The 24,398-nt window shown below is 33.7% G+C and overlaps 1 protein-coding gene across 13 annotated transcripts in view; it reads left to right on the forward strand.

Moving 5' to 3' along the window:
* Positions 1–24,116, forward strand: part of LOC140751561 (uncharacterized) — a 118,687-nt gene extending 94,571 nt beyond the window's left edge. For 3 of the 13 annotated variants that reach the window (XM_073085475.1, XM_073085473.1, XM_073085474.1), the window contains exons 4-16: positions 8,069–9,136; positions 9,525–9,647; positions 9,956–10,963; positions 11,049–11,159; positions 12,422–15,049; positions 15,239–15,487; positions 15,779–17,386; positions 17,474–17,821; positions 17,927–18,128; positions 18,647–18,846; positions 19,124–19,411; positions 21,782–21,901; positions 22,707–24,116. In XM_073085475.1, coding sequence (XP_072941576.1) covers positions 8,069–9,136; positions 9,525–9,647; positions 9,956–10,963; positions 11,049–11,159; positions 12,422–15,049; positions 15,239–15,487; positions 15,779–17,386; positions 17,474–17,821; positions 17,927–18,128; positions 18,647–18,846; positions 19,124–19,411; positions 21,782–21,901; positions 22,707–22,796 — 8,043 coding nt within the window. In that variant the 3' untranslated portion in view covers positions 22,797–24,116. The remainder of the gene's footprint in view (positions 1–8,068; positions 9,137–9,524; positions 9,648–9,955; positions 10,964–11,048; positions 11,160–12,421; positions 15,050–15,238; positions 15,488–15,778; positions 17,387–17,473; positions 17,822–17,926; positions 18,129–18,646; positions 18,847–19,123; positions 19,412–21,781; positions 21,902–22,706) is intronic. The other 10 variants (XM_073085483.1, XM_073085476.1, XM_073085484.1 and 7 more) reach the window with 10 other exon arrangements.
* The last annotated feature ends 282 nt before the right edge of the window (positions 24,117–24,398 follow it).

Genomic DNA, 24,398 nt, shown 5'->3' on the forward strand with positions numbered 1-24,398 from the left:
GGAACAATGTAGTAACCATGCTTTCTTGAGGTCTACTTTGTCTACGTTTCAAGTTTTGGGTTGGTCTGGATATATTTTTGCCAAAACTATCTCATAAGATAAAGACATTTTCAATTTCTTGAAAAAATCTTCGTGAAGCTTACATAGCAAGACTAATCGATAATTATCACAGTAAATTCATTGCGGACCGCCCCAAAAATATCCTTATTGTCAGAATACGAAATTAAGAATGTCGTGCGTATAGTGCGAAATTACGACTACGTGGTTTGAAGAGTATTGTAAAGTGGCATTCTTATGTTGGGTATTTATCTTAGATCGCAAAGGCAGAAATGATCGACTTCAAGTAATACTAATATTGTATTTTTTCTCGATAATGAATCAGATGGACTGCATTGCCTTTATATTTAATTGTTCAGTGACAAGTTGTTGATCTGTGACAAGTTTTAATTAAATAAACAATAATTTAAATTTTAAAATCACCTTTCTTAGTCACTACGCCTACATTGGCATATAGAATTATTTCGAGTTCGAACTATGTGGGCTGTAATGACCACCTAGGGTCAGGGCACAAATTTATTACAGATTTCGATGCATACAGACCTTGATTTTGAATAGTCACATTTCCTATTTAGTGCAATATAAATGTAATATCTATACGATTTAAATTGTAGTTTAATTAAATTAAATTGTAAGCACAATTTTAGAGATCACAATAATCCAATTACAATAATCTAATAATCAATCGTATGTCAAAGAACAATTATGTTATTTTTTATATTGAAATTGAATTGATTATATCTTCGTAAAATAATTAGTTATGAAAGGTGCGTTTCTATTTGTGCCATAAATGATAAAATAAAAGAGCAGTGCTGCGTTTCCGCTTTGAAGGGTGTGATAGGAACTTTGTCTGCAGCGATAGCTTCTATGATCGACCTCAGATAGGAATCTAATGTTATCTGAGGTTAATTAATTATTGACAGATGCGGCAGAAGCCACTTCATATGAGATAAAATCGTTTTCTACTTCAATATTGTAAATAAAGGTTTTTCCAGAAATGTTTACTAAAATACTTAACGTTCCTTTAAAACAATCTACGACTAACATTAAGATGTAATTAATTCAATACTACTGACTTAGAAGTTCTGATCCGTCTTAAAATTTTGATTTATATGTGCACATTTTACATTCATTCACGGATTCTCGTAAAATGGTTTTAGATCAACTCTATAAGACTAGGCCATAATTCAGTGTCTTATATCATTGGGATTTCCTAGATTACATACCATTTTGCGAAATAAGTAAGGTTCCATTATTTATAGGTTGATATCTTGCAATGCGGATCGGTAATTCCACCGGCAACACATTTCGATGTCAGAAAGCGAATTGACAAAGATAATTAATACATACACTTGACTATAGGGCTAACTACTGTTTACGTTACTATATTACGTTTACGTTGCGTTTACTATATTGTTATTACGTTTATTGTGTTAAGAGTATCTGACCTCACCTTTTATAAACTAAGTTTAATCGATAAAAAGTTTATTTGTTGCAATCATTTTTATGTCTCATTCTGGCAACACCTGGGAAGGCGTAAATGTACTTTACGCCGTTCCAATGGAAAGTGGGGGAATTTTTAATAAATCACTTTTTAATTTTACCGCATATTTTAATTTTAAAATATTACCTAGTTTTATTACTTTATCATTTCAAAATATAAGAACATAAGTTTACATATATTTTCTTTAGTATGTATTATGGCGTCATATAATTTAAACGACAAAAACAAAATCTCTACCTAAGTAGATATAGCAAATGATTTTAATGACAGGATTGTAAACTAAATGAACTCTTGATCCCTGATCCGTTATAAATTGTAAGTTACATGGATTGGAAAGGAAAGTCGTAAATTATATTAGCATAGAGATCGATGTATTTGAGGTAACAGTGGATTAACTTTGATGGCTTGACGCAACTGTGCAGAGGACGATTATTTACTCGTATTTATCTTTGACATATATTTCAGATCGACTTCGTTTACTTTACACCTAGAAAGAAACTATAAGAAATCTATGTAAGTAGTTGACGTTATTGAAAGTATATAATTATTTCTGACCATACAAGTTTTTTATTTTTTTTTATTTAAATGTTTTCGACATTACGTTTTTATTTTAAAGACAGATTTGAATTAGGAAAAAGAATATTTGTATGAAGTAAGAATTGCATTTGATTTAATATGCTATTATGTACGTGACGTAAATATAACTTTGCTTTTGATGCTTTTTTCAAGAAATACTATTAATTACAAATACAGAATTTGTATGTAGAACAACAGTACAAAATATCTTTTGCTGCCGACAAAATAAATGTTGATCACGATGGTATCATTAACAGTGTGTGGTTATACATATAGTTGCTTACATTCATTTTTAAATTCATAACCTTTGATATTCATAAAATGCACGAATTCATTCAAGTTAAACCTGCAGCGAACACAAAATAATTGCACTTGCAAAATCCACGAAAACACGAGTCATAATACTAACATTAAATTATTATTTAAAAGCAGTAACTCCCGTTACATTTATCTTTATGTCTAGCTACTTAAAGCCATTAATAACAAGAGTAAAACAAATAGAGCAAAAATTGAGCAGTATTTAAGTGGAGATTAATCATTTTGTTCGTGCCACGAATAAAGACTGGAGGGTGAAAGGCAACGACTGTTGAGGACAGCTGTATTGAGTTAAAATTATATGGAATTTTAAGTTTTTTGTTAAGTAATAAGTATGTGTCATAATAAGTATGTTACAAATAGGTTATTTCGTGGCTGGTGGACGTAGTTTTCTTCAACAGGACGAAGGAAGATAAATAATACTTGGCTTCTTTTTATAATACTGAAGCAGTAAAATGTGATAGTACGTGGCTACTACCATGAGCTCGTGTTATCAATCTTATCTAGATGATATGACTGAAGACTCAGTTAGACTGAAGACTAGAGACTCAGTTGCAATACCTAGTGTGTGAAATGTCTGTTCCTGATTACAAACTGCAAACGAGAATATAGCAGCACTTGACATTGTTATAAGACAGAAATAAGAGGCAGTGCGAATCCGGTAATCAATCATAAACCGTTTTACTAATATTACTACGTGTATTATGAACTTCGTAATTGGTCGGTTAAACTACACGTAATATATCCGATAACTATGATATTATTCGACTACATAACCTTTGTAATACTACACTAAAGCAGTCAGCTTTACTACTAACTACATAGTATCACAATTCGCTTTATATAACGTGTGCACTGCTCCAATTATACGATCGGCTTACAACCAGCTTATTGTCGCAATCGCTTGTAATTGAATTGTTTGGTCATTACTGATTTTCTATTGCAAATCGCAAGTGAATTATCTATTTATTTACATAATAAGCATATTTACTGCTTTGACCATTAATTACTTAGGTTCAATTTGAATATACAAATTAGTTTCGCAATTGATTATTCATTTCCAAACATAATTTCATAAAACTTCTTTTTTTGTGAATTTCTTATTGTTTTGTTGAATCACTTGTTAATTTCACAATTTATTTTTATATGCTGACTTATATGTATACCTTAGCTAGAGTCTGGTGATTTAGTAGATAATAGTAGTATGATGGTGTATTTCAAAATTATATTTCCGACAAATTCCACTTAGATTTCATAATCGTCGATTTTATGCAATGTAATTTGAATGATTTCAAGAATTCAACAATTATGTTCCGTTACCTATATAGTTAATAACCATATATTCTTTATTACTTTGATTTATAGCTTCGTTGAAAATATTAAGTTTTATCTCTTCACCTTGGACAAAGAGTTAATTAACGAAATCGATAAAACGTATGCACATAGTTTCTAATAGTAACTACACAAACAATATTTCATAAGTGAATAAATTACTTTAAAGTTTAATAAGTTCAAATATTATTTCAGAACTTCAAAGGTGTTCACTTTGAATAAATCTACAGTATTTACTAAGTTTTAGTAACATTGGACAAACTTAATATGAATTTAAAACAAACGAATGTAAACTTCGATTACACTACGACTAATCAAAACAAACAAGTTTTATTTATTTACAACAAATACTTTACATTGTAACTGTATTCTGTACCCTTACCATGAGTTTTCAAAATATCCCAAAATTTTACTCTACGTTTACTCAATCTATTATTCTGTTCCGTTTGCTTCAGTAGACTGAATAAACGTAACAATAAGTAAGTGCTCAAGTCTTTCTGTCTGCCTCACATGTTCGCAAAAAAGAGAGACAAAACATAAAGCGCCATTTTGTCAATTTAGACATTTAATGTTACGTTACACACTATAGCTCTGATACAATCCCCTAAGGGCGCTGATTGGAATTTGTATGGGAAAATACGTAAACAAATACCAAAACAGTTATATTTGTCAAAACGTAAAATCTCATGGTAATGGTACTGTATTAATTGTTCAGTTTTCTCGAACAAAATCTTATCTCTTATCAGCGTAAAGGTTGTAAGTGAGCGGCCACGCACGGCCGGTGCCGTGTCAACATGTCCTGTTACCCACATGTGGTTTGAGGTTATCAAAACGGATTTGGCGTAACAAGCAGGTGCTTAGTTTGCAGTCTTGTAGCTCACGATTTGCAGTTTGCAGTTTTGTAGCAACTTGATTGACAAATGTGGCATATGGGGATTAGTACTACATATTCGTGGTTTATAATTGAGGCTCTATAGAGTAATAAATGCTTATGTTATGGTACGAATTCTGGTTAATTTCGATACGTCGTATTCGATACGTCGTGTCGCTTTTGTTTACGTCTTTATACTTTGTTTAAAACAATAATGTTAACCCGCTATAGATTATGTATTGTAAGGATTGGGTTAGTATTGAATTGAATTCTATTAGATTTGACTTTTTTAGTGACGAAAGAAATATTATGTAAATGATGTTTAAGGGCACATTGTAATGATATTTAAAGTGCATTCATGAGTTTTAATGTAAAATGAAATTTCAACATTTAGAATGAAGTGTCACTTGTTTAAAGGTTGTGAGAAGTGGGAATTGATTTCTCAGACGTAGGCATTTGTACCGTTAAGTAGGCATAGTGTAAATAAAGCAAATATGAAAAATATAACTTTTAACGGCCTTCGTTCAATTTGTCTACGAAAGGTTCCAGTGGTCACGACCTAGTTCCGACTGTTGGCCCATGACCGTATAGTACACTATATATCTAGGTTTATAACTTTAGTGCCGTTAAGCTGTATACATACGTATTGACAATTTTATATAACAACAAAGTAACAGAGGTATGTTTACACGACTTTAAAAAAAACTTTAAAAAATTAGTATTTCTGGTCGTTTATAAGAATCATCCGCTGTTGATGGTAATTTTTTTCGGGGGGAATACTTTAGAGGATTGATATACTTTGATCGACTTCAAGATAATTTTAGTCTAAAATCGTACACTCGTTAGTTGGTTTCAGTTTAGTGTAGTGTAGTGTTTTCTACATTGCAATACTTTTATCATATTTAATGTTAATAACGTGAAGATTACTGTAAAGGAGTTAATATATGTATAATACGAGCGACAGCCCGCGCCTTCGACTGCCAACGCAGTTTGTACACACGCAGTCGCTAACAACAGGCGGCGACAATCGGTAGCAGCTGCGCCACGATCGCTGACTGTCGCAAGCTGTTGCCAGCGATGCATTTTGTATATAGCCTTAAGTCAGTTCTAATCCTTGTGTATATACCCTTACAGAGGCAAGGCCGATACTAAGATTGCACTATATTGTTCCTTGTCGGCAATTTGATCTATTTTAACATAATCTGATAACGTTCTCGCAATAATGACTGTAATTGATAATTAGATAATCTTTTTTATGTTTTCAGAGGTCAAATTAATGTTTCGAATGATAAATGTTTCCTAGCCTACAGCTCAGATTAAGCAATATGATTACTTTTTTTTTTATTTGAAGCTTATTTTTGAAGTGATCGGTACTTTCAGCTAGTTATGGAAATGAAGCGGGTCTGTAGAGTTACGCAACTTACTTTAGTAAGTTGTGTTCTAGATCGATACCTACGTATAAAAATGACAGTATGATAATATTCTATATATATATAACTACAGACTTTAAAAAAAACGTATGTACTTAAAACTTTACAAGTGTACAATTATATTATAAATTAATCGGGAGTAAGTGAAAGACGCGAAACAGTAAATTGTATTTTGATAAACTCTATGTATGTATCACACATATCTACCTACAGCCATAGATAGTATAAAATGTCATTGCCTACAACACGCGAATAAATAATTTATATTACTATTACATTTGTGCTGATAATAATTGTGACATTATACGCTTCTTAAATAACCACAATTTGACATTACAGCTCGCATTACATTGGCCAGTAACATTTGTCTCGAGAGGCCATTAAATTAGCGATAATAAGTAAGCAAAAAATACACCTGCAATAATAACAATTGCTTACATTTAACGTAGTCAACAGATTTTTACGATATAAGATTTTCAATTGACTTGATTTAAGACGAAATTCTAACCACATACGAATATGAAATTATACACGAATACATATTGAGTTAAGCCTTTTGAGGATCTTACATATTTACATATAATGTAAATGTAATTTCGATTGCTATATATTTAATGAATTAAGAGTATTCGTACCTATTTTTTTTTTACGAAGGGAAAACCTTCAAAAGGTACTCGACGCCCGTCTAACCCGTGGGAGCGACGACGGGTTATGCGGGACTTTTACCGCACTAAAACCCCCCCGGTCACCGTCTTCCGCGCTGCCTAGAGTACTCCGGGATCTCCAAAAGAACGCAACCGGAGTCCTCTTAGCGCGTTGCCCCGTCGGGCTCCGCCCGATCATGAAGCTCGCCACTCCTTGTGGAGCGTACGACGGTATGCGGTCACACATACGGTTCTTCCCGGGGTCGCTAGCCGGGCGGTTAGGACCTCTGGCCTCTTACGACAGGCAGAGGATACCGTAGCCCTATTCTGGTCCCGGAACTACAGGGACAAAGAGTATTCGTACCTAATACTATACTTGGAAACATAAAAAAAAACAATCAATTTTGGTCCCTAAATTTAAGTTAGGGTAAAAAGTACTTCGAAACTATCCGCTACCAATATATATGGTATGTAATATATTTTAAAACAGTATGCAGTAGGCAGTATGAGCCTCATACAACTCGCGGTAACTGTGGCCCGACAACAACAGAACTAACTGGCTGAATCGGCACACTTTCGGCTTGATCGTGTGTGAAATTGGCGCACACGACCCGTTCACGTACACATTTGACTTGTCTAGTATAAAGAAATAATTTACGACCTGTCAGCTTATTCAAGGTTAGATACGGTTCGATCGTAATTAATAATATGATATATAAATAGGAGATATTAAATAGTACAATCTGAGATATTACTAAATTAAATTCATATTGATTTTAATTTGTTTTTAATGTTCTCATCTAGTATTTTGAAGGAAAACTAAAATAGTAAAGGTGATCACATGGGTATTCGGGATGAGCCTACCAACTAAAACAACTAAATAACTGCCTTGCGGCCTAAACATTTTTACATTGTGTAAATGCATAGTGCTGCTTATAATGCTTATAATACATAATGTAATAACTACATTACACCGAGAATCAGATATTTCAATGCGTTCCACTGACCGCTGTTACTCTGTTCCGAGCATTGTTCTATGTCTAACGTTAGTTATAATGCACTTTCATTGTATGAACGTTCCAATAGCAGATGTAATTCCAGATTTCATAAGAACGCATTCTTGTATATTATGTTGCTAGCCTTCTCCTAATAATGCTTTCTATCTCAGAACTGGCAATTACCCATTTTCCGCGCGTGCGATTTAAGATAAGCTTGTCTCTAGAAATTAATAGATTATTACAGACTCCAAACATAGTTTACCTTATTGCAATTGCAATTTAACGTTAAACAACCTTTTATTAAGAAGTATTTGATTTTAAAATAATTTTGTCTTTTCCAGGTGGATGGCACATCACGAACGAGCAGAAGGCTATCATCATCTGACAGCCGAGGCGCATCCAGTACGAGCAAAGCAGAGGAAGTGCAGCCTACGTTTAGACCAAGAAACCATAGGCGGCGAGAAGAACCAACTACTGCTAGAAAAGAGGAGTCACCAAGAGATGTACCTCGAACAAGAAGCAGGACTCGACCTCCAGAGAAAGATATAACACCATCTCCAAGCGAACAGCTTCAAACTTATACTTCACGAAACGAACGATTCGATTCCAGAAGAACAAGCAGCCGATCACGCAGCAGAGCGGTAGAGAACGATGTGAATATTGAGACTTCTACAGTAAGAGATAACAATAGTCGTGGCAGAACCAGGCAAAGCAGTCGACGAGCAACTCTTCCATCAACACCAACTCCTATTGAAGTATCGTCTCCACAAGTAGAGGAGAAGGCCGAAATAATTAACAATAACTTTGAAGATATATCAAAAACTGTACCAAAAGAAGAAAATACACCCATTAATACTGCAAATCAGTTTAGAAGAAGAAGTTCGACGAGTAGAACTATAGTCGAAACAGTAACACCAAAAAAGAATCGTGGGCGTGTTAATACAAGAGGGAATTTAAGGTCATCGGACTTGGAAGTATCTGGAACAACCAACACTTTATCTGCTCTTTTGGGTAAAGAACCGACTACTGCGAGGTCAGGTGATTTGAGGAGTTCTCGGAAGCTTAGGTATAGAACACGTCCGTCGGATACAGATTCAAACTTAACAGGCGAAGGACTTGCTACGTTAAACGAAGTAATAGGATCTAGTCAGAAAAAAGAAAGATTAACTAGTCAATCTGACACTGTATCGTCTTCATCTGCTACTGTGGAAAATGTTGTGCAACAGATTACTGAAAAAATTCCGCCGAAAACTACTAAAGGATCAAAAGTAGTAAGACGTCCACTAGTTAGGGGAAAGGTAAATGTTAGGCCTACTGTAGCTCTTCCTAAAAAGAAGGTGTCGGAGGAAATTAAGGAGGATGATAACTATCCAGAAAGTTTTAAGGCTTTAATCCAGGCTAAAAATGCGGTGCGTATACGTGGACTCTGCATTTATTAGACGTGGCACATTTATTTTTTTCATAATTATTATCATACTGTTATCACTCTAATATCATTTTCTAATTCAAACAATTTTGTTTTATTACTTTTCACTATAACACCCTGGAAGTTAACATTGTCTACTCACTTAACATACTTACCTTTGGACACTGAATTGTTCAGTTGCTTTGAAGCGCAGAATCATACGATGTCTTCTAAGGATACTACGAGTAAAACAAGTTCCATGTAACATCTGATTGCCTGTTCGCTTGATTGACGCATCATTTTAAATCATATTCGTAAAAAAATCTTAACACCAGTATCACAATCATGCAATTGGCATATACTTACATATAACTATCATTGAACAATTTCAGACACAAACAAGCTCTTCACCCAGCGAGACTTTGTCGGTGAGAGCATCACAAAAAGTCTTTAAAACTTACCCCCAATCCTCACAATCCATTCATTCGGATCCGGACACAGATAAACAATCATTGGTAATGTTCATAAATTTCATAAGATGAAAAAATATTTAGTAACACATTACAAATCCAACGCATGGATTCATCTGTTAACTGCATGACATAATTATTATTAGTAATAAATAAACATTATAACTTCTTTTACAATTAAATTCCACAAAAAATACTTTTATTTTACAAACAACTACTACCTGCCCTTACATTGTTTTTTTTTTGGATAATTTCAGTGATATCTAAAATTACTGTTGTGTAGAAAGTGTTCAAGTACGGTAGTCAATATATGTGATTTTAAATTTTATATATTAACAGTAATCAATTTACAGCTTCGCAGTAAACCAAATTTAGAGGAAGAAAATGAAAAAATTACGGTTAAACAAGAAAACGTTACTGAAACTACTGTAGCACCGCCTAAAAATAAGTCCGCTGAATATCGACCTCGAGGAACTTATACTCCGCGTAACAGGAAAGCAAGTTCTTTTACATCATCATCAACAAGTGCGCCACTACTGAATACAGAAAAACCATACAAATTTAGTAGGAAATTTAATAAAATTTCTACGACTACAACACCTAGATCAGAAAATAGTTTGAAAAATAAAAGGGCCGATACAACGAGTACTGTAAAGAAACCATTGGCAAGATCTTCATACTATTCACGAAAATTTACTGTTGCTCCAAATTTATCTACACAAGCTCCTGCAGCAACTAATAATGATACATCTCAAAATACGTCTGTTGTTACTCCGAAAACTAGAGGAACGCTACCTCGCACTGCCTTTTATTCTAGATTACGAAATAAAGTAAGTAAAAAAGAAATAACGTCTAGTGTGGAACCTTCAAAAAATTTGAATGCAGAGGTAATTGCAGAAAAGAAAAGTGAGAATACTGCGGAAATGCCAATAATATTAACAATGTTCAGTGGCACTTCGAAAGATGTAAATTTACAGGAAGACAATAAAAACAAAGGAAATGATCCCTTTATAATTTCGGTGACTAGTACAGAATCCCAAGAAAATAGCAAGGACAACGAAGTTGTGAATAGAATAGACGAAACTGAAAAGAAACCGGTTATAAATGTTGTGTCCACGACTCAAAAGTATCATGCCCATTATAACGATAAAAATTCTGAAAACATTTCTGAACAAAAAGAAAAAGTCATTACTGGAGCAACACCGCCGATCAGGAACATACAAACAAGAAAATACGGACGGAAACCTGCAAAAGCTAAGGATCATGAAGAGATCGTCTTTACTACACCAAAATCTCGTGAGAAGAGCTTAAGGAAATATAGTGATACTTTTTCGAAAACAACAGAGCCGTCAACAAATGTCGTAAGTACAGAAACAGTATATTATAAACATAATTTCCTAATGAGTTTAGCAGAGATGTTGATTTTATTGGCCATACATTTTACAGATAACACCAGAACCCGAAAAACCTAAAAACAGATTCAGTTCCAAATATCGAGCTTCATATCTTGATAAACCATTTTACAAACCCACTGTACCAACAGTCACACCGTCTACTGTAAGTTACATGAACCTACTAATATATTTAAGACTTCATAATATATACTAAACATAAATTAAACCATATATTGGAACGCCTGAAAATTAGTTTGAAAGAACACATTTATTTTTCAGTATTATTGAACAAAAATTCTTGCAGGATTGGAAATTTCGACAAAGCCCCTTTATGAAATTGGCATTAAATAGTATATCAAACATTATTTCATTAATTATTCATCATCGCACTTAATTACTTTTCATTATCACTGTTTAAATTTGTCATTATTAATCATACTTACTTATAATTATACTTTACTCTTAATTGAGTAGTTTGAATTAATCATTATCGTGTAATATACAAAATAATATGATTAAAATTGACAAAAATGCTTATCACCAGCTTACCATAAAATTTAATTCATCAAAATTATGTAGGCATAATAAATTGTGTTAATCACATTTATCTGAATGATAATAATCAAAAGTTTCTCATTGCTAAAGGCTTGGCTGAAGTTCTTCGTGACTGATCAGCAGTTGACAAAATCTGTTGAAGAGCCTATGTGGTTCGAGGGAGAGGAGTCTTACGATGTAACAACACAACAAATGTCAAGACAGAACAACACTGTGCCAACAATCATTCACGAATCATCCATAGAACTGGTTAATGGCATCATTTAGACTTAACATAATCGTATTGCATCCATTACGACTCATTTCATTCACCCGTCTATTGTAAAATAAGATTTTTTAATGTAGTGTTTTAAAGAGACGATCATTTGTTTAAAGTTGCATTTAAACATAATATCTTTAACATAAAAGAAAGCTTATTATTTTTTTCGTTTAAATTTAAGTCTCTTTAAAAATATATAAAAGTAGTTTCTGCGTTAAGATGTTCATTAATAATGCAAAAAAATGTCAATACACGAATTATCTTAACGCATAAACTTAACAAACTAATATACAAATGTAGCATAGTATAGAGTAACACTAACTATTAAAAAAAAACATTAAAATTGTATACATCTAAAATCTTGTTTTAATATACATAATTATTTAGCATTTTTCTGTAATTTTCTGTAATTTTCCAAACTGCTACTAATGTCTGTAATTCTACTGTCGAATTAATTCCAAGAGTAATAAAGAGGCTTTGGTCTATGCACGAGTTCTAATTATTCCTATTAGCTCTCTGGGTTTTCCTATCAATATAGGTATACACTTTTATTCACATTTTACACCAATACTATTTTTCTTTTTTATGGGTGAGACTACTTCTTATTTCAGGTAGAGGGAGAAGAAATGCAATTAGGGCCCGACATGAATGCTATTTCGTTTACACAGACAGGAAGTACACTGTCCTCCGCTGACTTACGATTATCTGAAAGTCTGGTGAAACCATTACAAGTTATGAACGTAGAGGCGTCCCATCATTCGCCATCAGTTACAGTATCCATTTTTGATGCTTTAGCTGAAATTCTTACGTCCACACCCAGACCTCGAATTTCTACAACAACAGAAGTAATGCAAACACAAAATTCTAATAACGATGTAAAACAAACACTCAACGGCGTGAGTAACAACATTAATGTAAATAGTGTCAATGGCTTACCGAGTCAGGACACGCTGTCGACGATTAGTATAAACACGAATACTAAATCTGTACAAACCACTGATCAGACTACACCAAATGTGTTTAACAGTATGTCGGTTGGGGAAAGTGTTACACCGTCACTAAACATTGAAGAAGGGAAAACGACTTTTGTGAATACTCCAATACCTTTTACTCTCCCTCCTACGACTCCTACAACTCCCTTATCCGCAAGAAGACCTTTTGCTATAAAAGTGCTATATTCAGATACCGAATCGCCGACAGACAAAATAACGACTGCGTCAGTACCTCTGCCAACTCAGCCACCGACTGATAGACCCACAACGGTATATAACACTGTATCTGATCTCTTATTATCTGCTAATAATAAAATAGTTTCATCAGAACTAACTAGCATGTTGTCGAATAACATAAAAAATATTATTCAAAACATGGATGAGGATAGTAGATCTAGAATATCTGTAGATATGGCCAAGTTATTAAAGTCACTAATACCTAGAGCTTTAGATAAACTTTCGACTGATCTTGACAACTCAGATTCCATACTTAATACTACACCTTACAGTTTGGAGGATATTTATGATACTGCTAATATTGAAATTAATAGTAATTCTGTGAATAATCTTCAAAGCGAAAATCTCCTCCAAAGTGTAACAAATATAAACACTGTAAATACCACTGAGGCAAATTCTAATGTACCAGTTGTAATAGTATCGCCAAGCGAAATCACGCCAGCTGTAAATAGCCCTAATTTGGGTAGCACAACGTCTTTGTCCGACAGTCAGACTACGTCAGCTGGAATCACGATGACTTCTGAATCATTAACACAAGTACCAATGTTGATGGCAACAAGTTCTATTAACGAAATAAGTGAGACAGCTGCTTCGTCTAGATTATCAGACACAGATTCGACAACCATTTCAACATTAACAAATCCTGATCAATCAAGTATTGCAACAACATCCACTACAAATAATCTTAATTCTCCTACTAATAAACCTGCACTTGTCCCATTCCTAACAAATTTCCAACCAGAAGATTTTACTTCTAATGGCAGTCAGAATCAAAATTTGCCTCTGTCTTTGTCTACATTATCTTCAGATAACTTTGAAGATATTGATAATATTCAATATCCTAGTCAGCCTTCACCTTTACAACTTTGGGTTTTATCTAAAAAAGCAAGGGTTTTAAAAATGATAGAAGATCTTTTACGACAACATAACAATGAAATAGCAAATGCCCCACTTACAGAAATTGTTGACCAACCAAACATTCAGTTTTCTTCTCGTTTGACTGAAATAATGAATACAATGAATTTGACAACAGAATCTCCTGACTTGAGTACTACGACTGTAGCGACTGTTCCTATGACAACTTCTACCCTTCCTTCTTCTGTATTAAGTTCAACAACAACTATTTCATCTGAAGGCACAACAAGTGAAAACCCGCAAACAACCACAATAATTGCTGATATAATACCGTCAACAATTACGCAATCTTCTTCAGATGTAGCATTGTCCACCACTCTTAGTGATACCGATAGATCGGCTTTGCAAGCTACAAGCGAAATAGCTGACGCTTTTCCTAGCACTACACCGGTGGTAACTACAGAAGCAACTACAGTCGGCGATCTATTTAGGTCTCAAGACATATCTGAGACGACTGTTTCAAATAGATCAGATGAACCAACTAGTACGCCCATGGCTACTGAAATGGTGGAAGCCAACACATCAGAAAATATTGAAACCACAACAACATCAGTAGATGTAGATGATACAGACGCAAGTATTACTACTGAAAGTGATTTACAATCCACGACTCAAGCAGGTATCGATACTTCTACAGTTACACTAATAAATGAAACAAAGTCAACCGATGTAATAACAGTTAATACCCAAATCAACGTCGCCACTCAGCCATCTATTCCGAAAAAAGATTATGTCATTTTTGGAATTCTGCCTAATAATACAGTGGTACGTAAAGATCCTAACGATAATGTACTGGAATCATTAACAGAAGCAAGCCCGTACATCATTTATGGCGTACTACCAAATAACACAGTAATACGAAAGTTCCCAAATGGAACTCGAGTGCCACGAATCATGCAAAAAATTGACGTACTACCAATCAGTCCATGGAGTCTAAGAAATCCATACAGCCCCATCCATAACATTCCGGCCATTGTCAGACCGCGGTCTAACCCCATCCGAGTATCCACTAATACTGTGACATCCACAGACACCACAAATAACGGAACGGAAAATCAATTAACCACCGACATTGTAAATAACCTGCAAATGATGGTATTGACTTTAAGTTGTTTAGCTTGAAAGCTGTGCTTGGGGCTTCAGTTTCTATTAGTGTAGTTTACAACTATAGGTTGTGCACATGAGGAATGGGGTGGGTGGTTTTTGGTAAGCTTTGCATGCCTCTAGCACCATAACGCTTGGTATTAACATTGCAAGTCATAACCTTTTATTTCGTAATTGCAGATATCCTCATCGGCACTTAATATAAAAGATAGCAGTTTAATGGGTATAACTACTGCCACAAATAGGCCGCCTGCTGAAAAAAGCACTGCATCGCATGTTTTGAGTTTACGCACAACTACAATGCTACCTTCTGTTGATGAGATTTTGCTTAATAGTATATCTTCAGCCACTAAAGAGGAGATGGTCATATCTTCAATGACAAGTTCTACTCGCGAACCGAGAATATTAACACTGGATATCGATCCGGAGGTATAATAATTATTTACGTCGTGATATTCATAACTGACATTGATAATATATCTAATTATTCTAAAATTATAGACTAACTTATTCATTCGTAACGTTATTTATCAAGTTTTTAATTTTTTCAAAATATGAAAAAAATGCATGAATATTAAACTCTACATTTAAAATAATTTTGAACAAGGTAAGTGGTGAAGGTTCTGTTTGAGATGGTTATTATACTTTGAATACAAAATCTATCGCTTGTAACAATAATTTTGTGTAAATATTATTTAGATATATTTGAATACATTACAGACAAAACAAATTCGAACGGAAAAACCCAGTGATGGAAGTGGAAATACAGTTTTTAAATTTATACCAATCGATGAAGTAACAGTAACATCACAAGAATCAAACGTACTAAAGCTAGCTTCCACTAAAATGCCTCAAACAAGTACAACGAACGAAGCTCAGACAACCGTTACAGAGAGCAATACTCAAAGTCCTCAAATTCAAACAAGATTAGAAACCTTTAATGATCCTACTACAACTACTCAAGCCAATGCGGCAACACCATTTGAATCAAATACAGAAAATGCTAATACGCAACCCACAATTACTATGTTGATGAACGACGTATCTACAACAACGGATACATTTACATTAACTACTGAGAGTGTTGCTTCAACAACCACTACGAGAGTTACGACGCTTGCTCCTACAACAGAAACTACTACAACAACGCAAGCACCGATTACAACGACAACGGTTCCAACAACAACGACTCCAGCCCCAACGACACCTGTTGCAACAACAGTTCCACCTACTACAACTACAGTTGCAACAACTACTACTACCAGTACAACTACAGCACAAACAACAACAACTACAATGCCACCAACAACTACCGTGCAAACCACGATTCCAGTAATTGCAACGTCCACGCTTACGATGTCGACGACTTCAGAAGTACCAACAACAGCATTTTTGACCACTACCTTTGTACCTAGTACAACTAATGGCGCAAATAATTATCAAAAAGATGCCGAGCTCCTGCAATCTTTATTACAAGATGTTGGTCGTAACCCCAAAAATTTAAATTTACAGAATAGTGGTAACCAAGTTGGTCAAGTAAGTGATGATATGAAATTCTTACAAGCACTTTTATCGGGTACTGGTCAAAAGGTGAATGTACTAAAAGTTCCAAATTCTGGACAAACTACTACGCTTCGGTCTATTGAGGATGACATTCGGCAGTTTGAGGAAGATACTAAATTGCTTAAAGCTTTATTGCAAGCCACAGGTCGCAATCCAGCAGAGTTAAATTTGCCATCATTAGATAACATTAAAGCCGCTACTACAGTAACAATAACTAACCCTACTACTACTACAACAACTCCAAGGCCTACCACTACTACTCCCGCAACTACTCCTGCTACTACCAGAACTACAACACCGTCAATAAACGACGACATTAGAAAATTACAAGAAGACGCCAAGCTTCTTCAGTCATTACTACAAGCCACTGGCCAAAATCCTCAGAGCTTTAATTTGCCTGTTATATCTGGAATTACTTCGAACGTCAGAATCTCATCGAATCCATTATCTACATCAGTGGAATCTAATCCAACATCTCCTCTTAATATTCGACCGGTATATACGACTTTACCATCTCCGGTGTTTACTACTTCAACGCCTAGAACTGCTACTATCGCAACTACGTTTCAGTCGCAGCCCACCAGCACAACTACTGAAGTATTTGGAATATCTACTACATTCCCGCCGATTAATGCAAATATAATTAGTACTACCCCGAGAAATACAATATCACCGCAAAATATAGGACGTACAAGATTTACTACTGAAATTCCCAGTACATCCACATTTTCAGTTGAAGAGGATTTGGTATTCCTACAAAACTTGGTAAGCACTATTTTGCTTTTTATTTAAAATAAGTAATACATCAACAAAATAAAATATAATATCATAAAAAAATGCTTCATGTTTCAGAAATCTGTGCTTAATACAAACACTAAGGCTGAAGACCCTGAAGCTGCGCTAGCTAATCGTATTATAGCCCTAGCTGTTGAAAGAAGTTTAAATGAGATACAAACTGGAGCTGTAAGTTCAACAACAACCCGCCCGACTACTACTGTCACTACAACTACAACTATGCGTCCCACAACTACGCGTCAGACAACAACACGTCCGACAACAACACCTCCTACACAAAGCACGCGCTCTATAGAAGACGACATAAAACAATTCGAAGAGGACACCAAACTTTTGCAGGCCCTTTTGAAGGCGACGGGCCAAGACCCGTCCAAATTTAATATTCCAACACTCCCAACCACTAACGTGAGTCCCCATATACCTCCTGTAATAAATGAAGATTTGAAACTTTTGTCAAATCTGCTTGAGAAACCATCTCCTTTAAATGAACCTTTCGATTCTTTAACACAGAGACCTAGTACCAGTCCCAGTGTTGATAGGCAAACAGCAAGTACGATAGCAGCACCAACTACAGTTAAACCTTTTGGTGCAAAGATTGCTGTAAAGGATGACTTAAGGAATGTACAAGACGACGCTAAATTGTTACAAACGCTAAAACAACTGCAAGATGCACAGGATATCACGACCCAAAAAAATAAACTCGCTCTCACAGGTAAGACATTCCAATAGATTTATATTTTCTAGTGTACAAATATTTAAATTACAAGTAACTTAATATTATTATAAATGTATAATAATATATTTTTTTAGTATTTTTTATATTAAAGGTGGAAGAACCCTTTGAGGTTCGGCTCCGGCGGCACCACCGCCACACCTATTTCTGCCTAATAACAGCAGTGTTAAGCGCTGCTGTGTTCCGTTTTGAAGGGTGTAGTAAGGGAGACATACTTTTCCGAGGCGTTCCAACTTAGTCCTCAGGGGTAGCGGCGCATCTGTTGTCGACCTCAGGTAGGAATTTTTGATCCTATCTGGGGTTGATTACAGATGTCCATGGGCGGCAGTAGCCAATTACTATCAGGTGGACTGCATGCTCGTCTGCAACTCCTATCTTATAAAAAAAAAAAAAAAAAACTTTTGTCAATTTAACCTAAACTTACGATATGAAAGGCGTTACAGATTAAAATAAAATGGTAAAATAGTTGTTCATAATATTCTATTTTGTGATTCCAGGCCAATCATCGGACGAAGCGCTTCAGAAGCTGATCCAACAAGCAAACCCGACTGGCATGGTGTCAGAAGCGACCAAGTCGTCCATATCGCTGAGCACAGAGTACGGCAACAGCAACGACGCGTTGCTTGCGGCGTTGCTAAAGGAGCAAGGTTTCGGTCCAACCACGGCAAGTTCTTTGGATGAGCAACTTCGATTGTCTGTTAGTTCTAACTTTTCTTATTTTCTCTAAAATAATCGTCAAACAAACATTTGGGAGGTTAACGTAACAATCACATCTCACAACGCAGATATAACTTTTAGTCTTCGCTTAACATTTACTGTGACTGTCACCATTCTCTACATTTACCTACACAGTTTTCATACTATTTTAACTCATAAATTCTTACTTTAATTTAATGCCAATTATCTATTATTTATTATCATCATTAATAACTTCATCTTATAGTACTATTTTAGACATAACTATAACCTCGTAGGCTTTACTGAACCAAGTGGTAGTGACACCGAAGGCGAGAAGGACGACGACGCCGCCGCCGCCTCCCCCGCCGCCGGCGCCGCGTAGGCCGATCCTCGATGGCCTCGCTTGGTTGTGGCAGCAATGGAGGGACACCGCGCCAGGTTCTGGTGAACCCAGGCCGAACAGGAGGCCAACGTCGTCGGCCAGGCCTTCTCCATCGCCGTCACCAACGACGAGTTCCAGGGTCAATTGGTTTGGCTCTGGCCCGTTCGTCGGCAACGCTGACGACCGGCCGGCGTCAAACAGAGTGGGTTTCTCATCACTTTTGCTTAAATTATGTGATTGGGGTTGAGGTGACGGATTAGGACTTAGATTAAATACAACGAATCCCATCCAATTATTGAACGTAATTGTTGAAAGGATTAGGAATGTAATAATTAAATTATTCGTCATTTGGTTGTAAAAAGTTTTTAACCTATTTAATCTAAGTCTTCTAGAAATAAATGTTAATTGTACAGTATGTGAAGAATAGGATTTGTAAATAAGATTCGTTGACTTAATGATAACTAAATGAAACCTCACAACCTTAACACGACATACTTACATAATTTGAAAGTCAATCTAGAAAAATAAAATAAAATGCAAAAAATAGTATTATAGACAACTGATTGTATATACATATACTTTACTTTTTACCGATTGAAGGGTTGGGTCAGAGGTTGCGAAACGTTAGGTTCCTTTGCTTTAGTGTAATATTTTTGGTTATAGAATAATTATTGTTTTCTTAAGAACTTATTTATTAAAAATTGGCTTCAATGGCTTGTAAATAAAAACATCAATTTTGTGCCGTATATCGTTGCGTTTTATGAATAAAGATTCGAATTATTCATTATTTTATTATAAGTGTTTAATATATTATTTTATTACGTAAAAATATTTTTCTCATGTCATTTGTGTAATAATATTATAACCATTATTTTAAAATTACAAATTTAATGAAAATGAAGATAAATTATAGTTAAATCCAAAAATTTTGAATAGATTAAGGGAAGTTTTTAATGTGGAATTAAGTTAAACTATGGCAAATAAGTGCTAAAGTGAGTTACTATTTAACTTAAGTGAGACATTCCACAAGTATTATAAATACCAGCTGAAATAAAGAAGTGGTTATTAGCATATAGAAAAAAATAATAAAACAAGTCCTAATGGAATTGATAAGACATTAAAACGGAACTTGCGTATTAAACACAAACCCTTTAATACCCTCATGACAGTGTATGATACACTCCTACATCAATACCCAGCACATATTTATTAACATTAATTTAAATACACGTACGTGATCATTACGATTGATTGCAAATGTAAATAACAAATACAATTTGTATATAAATAATTTTAAGACTTTTTGAGGTGTGCCGTGACAATTTGTGTATTTTTGTGGATATTTGTTTATTTTTGTGGTAATTAGTAAATAAATGTGGGTATTATTAAGCCTTTCATACATCCTATTGTGGGTCTGATCATACTCTGGGATAGGTTAGGTTAGGTAAGCATTTTTAGGATTAATTTTACTTTGAGGCAACATATATGAAACACTTATATATACTGACTCAAAGTGTATCTACACTCAGGAGTTCGTAACAACGATATGTACAAGTATATGAATTAATTACATAGTAGGTACATTTCTTAGGTACACACTTTCAGTGAAAGAATGATGATTTCAGTGAAAAAACAAGGCTTAATCTTATCTCACAAGTGTAAAATAGAATGAACAATCAATGTGTGTATGTTGTAAATACATTAGTGTGTGTGTTTTCTTAGTTTTGGTGAGTAATAATTCATATGTAAATTGGCTAAACTGTTCTATATGTAATGTATAGAGTACAAGAAACTAAAAGCTTGCCTTTTAACAGAAAATTAATTTTAAAATAATATTTACTTGGCAATATAATATTAATATTAACAAAAAAATATTAATTGTTGAATTATAAATAATAAAGCATCTGTTAATTCAATTAATTGGTATGTAATTATTTGTAAAATTAAAATAATAACGGTATTGGTAAGCTTTCGTTACAAATATTTAACTAGAAAAAAATAACCATAATAAGTACTTACACACACATACAAAATGAATATATTTTAGAATATATTATGTTTTTATGATAAGCATATAAATAATTTCATTATTATGAATGTGTATTAATGTAAGAAGTTACATTTAAATATCATTTTTACATTACAGTGTAAAATATCAAAACATCATTAACATGCAAAACTCCACTCCCTAATCTTTAACGATTAACAAATCAATTTACATGTAAAAATATGTGGAGGTATATTTTATTAACGGTGTATGTAATTTTATGTGTATATTTTCTACTTATTCATTTTCCACTATATGTTTTCCCTTCATCACGTTTCCACTAAATTTCCATCGCACACTTCTTATGCTAAGCCTCCTGCACCTTTACAAAATAATAATAAACTAAGAATTATATTTTAATGATGCGTTATTAGCAATAACGCTAAATAAGTAGCTTTTTATCTTTATAACAAATAACGATATTCGTTATAATATTAAAACGATTTGCTGTACGACTAGCTTAACGTTATCGTTATAATTAGTAACGAAATTTATTTGGTTATTATTGAATGTGTTTTGTGGTAGATACCCCTGGAACCTCCAAGGGCAGTAGCAGCAGAACAGGCCCCAGGACGAGGCCAGCTCGTCTCAGCGGCTATAAACGTCACTAGAGCGTTTTCACAGTTCTTAGGAGCCGCTATACAGGCAAGTAGTGGTTCATTTAGGATACGAAAACAGATATTATAATAATTATTAATATATATCAATTGTGAATATAATGTTTGCAGCAATAGTACTTAGTTAAACTAAATCTAAAGTAGAATAACTTTATTTTTATTTTTTTGTGTATAAAGGAAATTCATGCATACGATGAAATATTGGTGATAAAAATATATTATATTATTTTTTTTAATATAGCACACGATTTGCTTTCTACATTGTATCTTAATTATTTTCAGTTTTTGTTTCAGGAATTGTAAGTTAATTAGCCAATATTATTTTTAATTAACGTCGTTATCATATACATAACTTTTCGTACAAAATAACAATAAATAATAAAATCACCGTTTATTCATATTCTTACTGACAATAATGTAAATCATAAAAGTAACAACTCCAAATTTTATTTTCGTTTATTAAAGTATTTATTTATCTATTAATAACATGGTTCGTTAATTTTAAATAATATCATAGATGTTTTAACAGATTCCTAAAATGTTACTTTAATAGTTTGGTAATAGATTTTTAGGATTATAAATCGTTTCAATTGTCATATATATATAATCATATATATATATAGTCATACTATTTTTATACAATGACATTAAACTAGCAAATGAGAATGAACTTTCAGCTAAAAATAACATTTGTAAGTTAAATTGCGGTTTTATCTAAAATTGACCACAAAAGCGTTACTACATGAAAAATTGGTGTATCGATGCCACCATCAAACTATTAAGGTATCTACCATCTTAATTTAATGTACTGATAAATCCTTCTAATATTCCAGGGCGCAGCGCAGACAGTTCAGAACGTGATCCGGGCTGGTCAGAGGGCAGCTACGGATGTGTATTCTGGAGGGTCCGGCGCCTCTGGCTAGGAACTAAATTGCCATGGACTCGAAACTTTTCCGAAAGTGTCATAGTACGCACTATGTGTTGCGAGCGCTCAAATGTAAATAGTTGTTTAGGAGCCTCACTAATTGTAAAATAATGTAAATGTTGCGTACTTTGGAGATGTATTGTTATAACGCTAGATGAAATCTAAAGATGTTATACAAATAGACTCGGGTATGTGCTTAAACGTCCAAATTATAAGTGCTACAAGACGAAAATTAGTGTTACCAGGTTGTAAAAAAAATCTTGTAATTATAATAATTTAAACATACGAGTATTTTGCTGTAAATTGATTAAAAATGTTTGATGGTAAGATTCCGATCAATAAAATTATAACGGTTGAGTAGTTAATATAACATATATTTTGACATAAAAGTTTTATATACCAAAATATTTGTTCTTCGAAATTGTTATTTGAAGTATATTTTTCATCGGACGTTTTTACACCCGACGTTCGTTTTTTACACGTCAATAACGGTTATAAACGTGATAACCGTTTTAACAAAGATATTATTTTTATTTTTCTCCTCTTCTGTTTATTTTCAGACTTCGAATTGGTTGTAATGTAAAAATAATGTATTTATGTGTCATAGCTTACAAACAAACGTAACATTGTCAAAACGTAAAATAATACATTCTCAAAGTATAAGTGTTTACGTTACGGTAACAATTTGTAGAAAAAAATAAGAATTTACTTGTAATAACTGTCATTATTTTTAAGGTGTAGGATTTTGTCGGTATACTGTATAGTATGTATAGAATATTTCCTCAAAATGTTCCTATGAGGATAAGACCATTTCATGTAATTACATGAAGTAAATTAATATTGCTGAGGTAATAGGGTGACAGGGAAATAAGAAATTGATTAATACCTAACAATCTAAAAGTCTAGAGAAAAACACAAAATTAGCGTCTAGATGACGATTGTGATCGTAGGAATACCTTTAGAATATTATTTAATTACTTTTTGTAAATACTTTCTTACGAATCATGTAAGTTTTGTAATGGGATACAGGAGCAAGTTATTTTTATGGTGTCGCATTTTTAGTTACTTTTCCATAGTGGATTCTATTTTTCTGTAATTTTTTTTGTAAGAAAATCATTCGTTTTACAGTTTGTGAAGTATCACTTTAGAATTATTTTTTGTTGACTTAATATTCTGTGTTTGAAAAATACCTAAATTGTGTACTTAAAAAATTCGAACGAAAAAAATATTAAACGAATTATGCCAAATTTTAATAATTAATTCTTTATTAATTATACATTTTTTAAATCCTTTTTACTACTTTACGTAATAATTTGTACTTTATAATAAAATGGCGTCGGTAATAATCGTAAATTAATTATAATGAAGTCAAAATTGTTAATGGAATTACAATTGTAATTTTAACTAATTACAGAAGCGAGTTAGTTTAAGTTGTTACTGTAATAAGTTTAATTCCATGTGCCATTTATGCACGTGCTTGGATTGCTCTGTCGAGGTGGTTTTTGGAGTATGCGACCGGGAAACGATACGACACGGCCATAGATTAGTAAAGATACTTCGCCGCCTTGAAATTGAATGAAACCGCAAATGGCTTATTATA

This window comes from Epargyreus clarus, unplaced genomic scaffold (genome assembly GCF_041222505.1).
Source record: "Epargyreus clarus isolate Ecla_fem2 unplaced genomic scaffold, WU_Ecla_fem_2.2 ptg000023l, whole genome shotgun sequence".
Taxonomy (NCBI): domain Eukaryota; kingdom Metazoa; phylum Arthropoda; class Insecta; order Lepidoptera; family Hesperiidae; genus Epargyreus; species Epargyreus clarus.